At 33.3% G+C, this 6,782-nt stretch overlaps 1 protein-coding gene across 1 annotated transcript in view; it reads right to left on the reverse strand.

Annotated features, from left to right (window-relative positions):
* Positions 1 to 6,782, reverse strand: part of LOC107557722 (signal-induced proliferation-associated 1-like protein 2) — a 184,663-nt gene that overhangs the window by 53,224 nt on the left and 124,657 nt on the right. The window contains exon 10 of the mRNA XM_016241243.1: positions 5,072 to 5,154. Coding sequence (XP_016096729.1) covers positions 5,072 to 5,154 — 83 coding nt within the window. The remainder of the gene's footprint in view (positions 1 to 5,071; positions 5,155 to 6,782) is intronic.

Here is a 6,782-nt window from a genome sequence, read left to right on the forward strand (position 1 = left end):
CGATTACATGAGACAGGATACGGATTGTAAAGTTGTACTCTTTCTTTTAACTTGCCTTCGGATGTTTAGTCATGTTTATTTTGTGCTGAAACTGGTATTAATGTGGAGGAGATGATTGGTTCACGTGCGCTATGTGCTACAGCGATCTGTGACTCCACATTAAACAGCGCCAAAACGGCATTTATTGTTTAAATACTGCAATACATAATTTGAAATCTGAGACTTTCTTTTTATATGAAAAGTACCAAAGCACAATGCTTATTGCTATGTATTGGATGGGAAGTACCCTTTAAATGTTCCGTCCATTAACTGAAATCAGGCAAGACTAATCGATTCTTGGGACTTAGGAATCGATATCGTTCCGTAAAAATGAGAATCGATTAATATCGAGATATCGATATTTTTTACCCAGCCCTAATAGAGAACATAGCAATGAACTTAAGCTTCATTGATTGGATATGACACTTAACGTGAGCTGGAATGAATTAAGACAATACCTGCTGATTTCTTTCATGGAAATTGTTCAATTACGTAACGTGATTAAAAACTGCAGTGTTTGCACATGCTCTTCACAGTCACTGAAAGAGAAAAGCCTCATTTAAAGAAGTGATAACATTAGTGTAAGTGAAACAAAGTAATTAACATTAATTTACTTTGGAACAAATGAAGATGATCTTACTAATAATATATGTTTTCAGTCGAGAACGAGGATGACACGTGGTTTAGTTGCAAAAAGGGGGGAAAAAAAAGTCTAACGTGAACTGACAACCTTTTACAGCATATTTGGATAATTCCTATAAAATTATCCTCCATAAACTCAAATGAAAAATTCGAATTGTTGTAAATTCTACAACAGATTCTAAGTCGTGATTGGTCAGTAACATTTTTAGGCGGGGCTCAGTGAAGGAAGTAAACGCAAATGCAAGCGCAAAGACGGCAACAAAATTATGATGCTTTATTTTTTTTTATATCATTCATTACTGATAAAATATAGATTACATTTTTATAAATCATTAAAAATAATAAAAGACATTTTTATTTTATATATTTATTTCATTACAGTATTTCATTCCATACTGAAAAGTATAGATATTTTAGTGAATATTTTTCTGCACTAGATTTTTTTTTTTTGCTTATTAGAGCATATCTGTTAACTAAAGCCAGACTCATTAGTGGAGATTCAACAAATGTAAATTTCACTTCAGTCACTCCCAGTATGAAGATCCTTTGAGAAATGACGCTCACTAGGTTTGGAAGAGAGCTTCTATCTACACTATATCTACAGTACAGGAGCCTGTTGTTTCTGCGCTAAATGACTGTAATTCACTTTCAGCTGGATGCCGGTGGTCAGATGCTATTACAGGAACAGGCCGTGTGAGATATTGGGTAAAACTCACATTGAAGGTGAGAGGGAGAGAGACAGACGAATGCGAGCGCGTCCCTGATCACAGCACCAAGGGCAGACTGACCTTATCGGCATTCATTCATCACACTGACGCACATGCACACTGACAGCAGCACTAGCGGCCTCATGTGTGTTTGTCATATAAAGGCTTTCAGCGAACGCAGCAACACCCTAAAGACGAGTCGGAGAACTTTCCCAAGCAGAGGAAGCCCATGTTTCCACTTATGCAACGTGATTATATGCTTCATATGTGAAGTGTAAATCCGGCTCACCACATTTAAACACATTCTGACACTGTAGGGAATCCCCATTTTATGAATTAGTCTGGGATTTATAAACATACAGTTGCATATATAAACAAATACCTCCTGCTGGCCAGCCACCAACCAACTGAATTATAAATAAAGCACATGGTTTATTTTGTCAGCGCTCTTCTGTCCTTTAAATGAACCGGACCTCATAAGCTCCTATACGGCTGTGTGTAGGACAAGCAAGATTTAGCCAAGTAGGACATGCTTCTGAATCCACATCCTTGGTCCAGAATGACTATCAAACATGTACGATTTTAAGGGTTTGAATTGTGGCTTTAATAAGATTCTCATCAATCTATTATTTCATATTGATTTTTGGCAGTGGTCCGCAACCAATGATTTATACAATACAAAACAAGCATTACATTTTTTAGGTGAATTAACCCCATCCACAACTGTTTTTTTTTCTTTCCTCAGCCTTGGAAAACCTGGATATATGAGGCAGCCTAGTTTAAAAAACAAAGTGATTTCTAGTAGGGCTGCACGATATATCGTTTCAGCATCGTTATCGCGATGTGCGCATCCGCGATAGTCACATCGCAGGACGTGCGATGTTTAGTATACTGATCGTTATTATTTATACTGATCGTTTTCTTTGCTCACACACAAACACCGTCAGCTAGGGCTGTGCAATTAATCGAAAAACAGTTTCGATTTTGGCCTCCAACGATTATGAAAATACAGTAATCGAGATGAAACGATTATTGCGGCCCATTCCTTTTACAGCGCTGCGCTTTCGTTCCTCCATAAAAGCCCAATTTCACGTGCAAATCAGTAAAATCATGTAACGTGACTTTTGCAAAATGGGACGTGCTTGATTTATAGAAGTATATTTACTCATGTTTTTAAAAGCGTGAAAGAGAACTCGCGCTGCTCCTCAGGAAGATATATGCGCTCAGAATCTGAACAGCACATGGACAGGTAAAGTCATCTTTTAGCTCAAGGTGTGCGCCTTAATGGTCAAATACAAGCAAAAATGTGTCAAAATTCAGCGCTTAGTGATTATTCATGTATACCTTCGTCGGTCATATATTAAATGAACGTAAAGAGTTGAGAATGAAAATACGCGCGAAACGGTAAATTGAATCCGTGTGGCTCTTAAAGTGACAGCGGGCTATATTCCTGCTGCGACTGTGTGCTTAATATTAGGGATTTGTCGTGTCGCGCCGCATCCAGTGTAGACAGCGTCACTGATTATAATGAATTCTACTGTATTTTGTCGCGTCGGTGAGAGCCACACAGATGCATGTGAACACTGAATTTCTGTTCACTTCCGTGTCTATTTGTGCCTGTAATGACACATACGTGCAAAATTATGTCAAAATGCATGTCTCTGCAAGTATCCTTGCAAACAGAGTTGCTTAGGTGAAGGTAAACAATTGAGAAACTGTAACAGTATATTGGTTCACAGCAGTTTAATGTTCCTGCTTTCGGTGTCATGAATGTTTACTAAACCTTTAACCAAAACAATAAATGAAATAAAATAAAAGTAAAATAAAGTAAAATATTAAAACAAAACAAAACAAATTTTTTTTTTTTTTTCAACTAGTTGCCAAGGCAATACTTCTAATTTTTTGTTTAGTTTAACTTGCAGTACTAAAATAATTAAAACTAAATCTGAAATTTAAAAAAAAAACTATAAAAAATAGCTAATAAAAAATAGCCAATAAAACTGACAAAGACGGCAAAATTGCTAAAGTTTTAAGTAAAATGAAAATCTGTATATACAAAAATAAAAACCAAATATTCAAATCTTAAAATATTTAGAAAACATTATCATAATTATACTCTTTATAAAAAATGCCCATGCCATTTTAAGATTTTATTAATTTACATGACTTTTCCAGTACTAGAAATCGTCTTTTTTCATTTTTATTAGGCTGCCTCATGTTTTCCAAGACAAAGAAAGTTTAATTCACAAAAATAATTTTTAATTTTTTTTAGCTGTTTTAGCTTATTTTAATTCTTGTATTTTATTATTATAAATCATTGTTTGAGGAAATCCGCCATAACATCATTATGTTTTTTGTCTTTTATTATACTGGCTTTGTATTTTTTGGTTAGTTTTTTTTACTGTCTGTACTTTTTGTGTGTATCTTTTAACGTAATCATTTTCATATGTACGTATGTAAAGCGCTTATGCTACTTTTAAAGGCGCTATATAAAGTAAAGTTTATTATTATTATTATTATGAAATGATTGGTTAAGAACTTTATAGACATATTAAATAAATAAAAAACTAATAAAAATGATAAACAACAAAAATTGCTAAAGCTTTAACTAAAAGTGAAATAATGACGGAAAATACAAAAAAACAAATATATATATATATATATAATAACAGTGTACTAAAGTGTACTAAAATGACATTGCTCAGAATTTCTACCTGATAAAATATGATTATAATTAGAAAATATTATCATAATTATTGGCATAAACAGAAAAAATAGCATTCATAACTTTTCCAGTACTAGAAATTAGGGCTGCACGATATTGGAAAAAACTCACATTGCGATATTTTGTTTTTCTGCTATATATATATTGCGATATGAAAAAATAAAAAATAAAAATCACCAGATGACTTGAATACCTCTATTTGGAAAAAAAATAATCATTGATTGGGGTGATTTTGTAGGTGAGTAAATCAACAAATTACAAGCATAGATAAATATAATAGAACAAAGATACAAATTAAATAAACAGTGCTTTATATTTTTCAAGTAAGTCTAACAGTATTCAGGTACAGAAATTGAATAATCAAATGTAAAATAACACTGCATAGTCTTCACTGTATAGCCTAAATCTAATAAATCTGTTAAATTTACATTTAGTCATTTTGCAGACGCTTTTATCCAAAGCGCCTTACAATTGAGGAATACATAAAGCGATTCTTCTTAAAGAGGCAAACAGTCAGAGGAAGTGCTCGCAATACCAAGTTTCAGGCACTGTTCAAATAAGTACAAGCTAGAAATGGAAGGAATAAATAAAGAGAGAGACAAAGTTTATTTATTTATTTTTCTCTGTGTTTTGATTTATTTACTATAATAAGAAATTCTGAGTAAAATATTATTTTAAATCCCTTACCCAAAATTGAAATTTCCAATATTTAATTTGAAATACAATCATTTTGTTATCTATTTTAATCTATAGATACTCCTTGCTTTCTATAAAAAAAAATTAAAAAAAAACTTTCATTACAGAAGATGTGCCAGAGGAAACTTGAGGGCCACTGGAGGGCCTTGGAGTTAAAAAGCTTGTAAATCACTGTTTTAAAGACATTTAATGGTTGGGCTTATGTGTGGTTCTTGGCATCACTTCTACTCCACAGGAGTGTTAAATGTGGGAATAGTCTTACCCGCGTCAACTTGTTTGGTGCATCCTTGCCTCTTTCCTTCAAGGAGTTGAGGATCTTGGTGGAAGGGACGTGCCACTTCGCCTCTGTGAAGAAACAGACTGAAGGATAAACATGGAGATTCCCAGAACATCTGACTGTCTAACATGCTTTCTAGCCGCTCCAAACTGGTCTGATGGAATAATATTTGATAAAATATTATTAATCTAATTGTATTAGCTGATTTACACTACCGTTCAAATGTTTGGTATCAGTAAGACTTGTAATGTTTCTTAAAGAAGTCTCTTCTGCTCATCAAGGCTGCATTTATTTGATCAAAAATACAGAAAAAAAACAGTAATCTTTCAAAATGTTATTATAATATAAAATAATGGTTTCTCTTTTAATACCCTTTAAAATATAATTTATTTCTGTGATGCAAAGCTGAATTTCCATCAGCCATTACTCCAGTATAAAGTGTCACATGATTCTTGAGAAATCATTCTAATATGCTGATTTATTATTAGAATAATCAATGTTGGCAACAGTTGTGCTGCCAAATATTTTTTTTGGAAACTGCGATACTTTTTTAGGATTCTGAATAAAAAGTTAAAAAGAACAGCATTTATTCAAAATATAAATATTTTCTAACAATATAAATCTTTGCCATCACTTCTTAATTTAACACATCCTTGCTGAATAACATTTTTTAATTTCTTTCAAAAAAAAGAAAGAATAAAAACGTACTGACCCCAAACTTTTGAACTGTTGTGTATATTGTTAGAAAATATTTCTATTTTAAATAAATGCTCTTCTTTTTAAATTTTTTATTCAACACTGATAATAAATCAGCATATTAGAATGATTTCTGAAGATCACGTGACGCCGAAGACTGGAGTAATGATGCTGAAAATTCAGCTTTGATCACAGAAATAAATTATATTTTAATGTATATTAAAATAGAAAAACTTTATTTTACATCATAATAATATTTAACAATATTAAATGTTTTTCTGTATTTTTTATCAAATAAATGCAGCCTTGATAAGCATAAGAAACTCCTGTCAAAAATATAAAAAATCGTTCTGATCCTAAACTTTTGACCGGTAGTGTATATATTTATTGATGTATTTATTTTATTTGAGTTTTCCATTGGACCAACACATTAATACTAAATTAAACTAATAAACAAACCAAATTATTACTAAATAAATCCTAAAAGAATACTTGATAATGAAAATGATCAATGTAATTGTATTAACTGTATGTATGTCATATGTCCAGCTGAATGAGTTTGTGTTACCCGTCGTATCCCGGCTGCTGGTTCCAGCTGGCGCTTGCGCAGGGTCCCGGGTCGCTGGAGGACGACTGGTTACTGGGTGAGCTGCGGTAGTGCTGGGACGCGTCTCCTTTACTGCAGGACGAGATCTGAGGCTTCTCAACATCCTGAACGCTCCTGCAGCGAGAGAAACACACATTCTGCACAAACCGCGGATCAGAGAGGCAAGAGAGCAGCGTCAGGTGACTGATCTGATTCACAGGAGTGTCTCCAATCAGACCCGGAAGCAGCTAATGTGCAGGAGACTGTGTGCAACATTCAGCATTGCTTGGTCTACCATGACATTCTCATCAACGTTGAGGAAAAGAGAAAGAAATGATCAAATAAAATAAAGAGCCATGGATAATTAGGCAACACACGTCTCATAACTGTTGCAAGCATCAATAATAATAATAA

This window comes from Sinocyclocheilus grahami, unplaced genomic scaffold (genome assembly GCF_001515645.1).
Source record: "Sinocyclocheilus grahami isolate Dianchi unplaced genomic scaffold, SAMN03320097.WGS_v1.1 scaffold616.1, whole genome shotgun sequence".
NCBI lineage: Eukaryota > Metazoa > Chordata > Actinopteri > Cypriniformes > Cyprinidae > Sinocyclocheilus > Sinocyclocheilus grahami.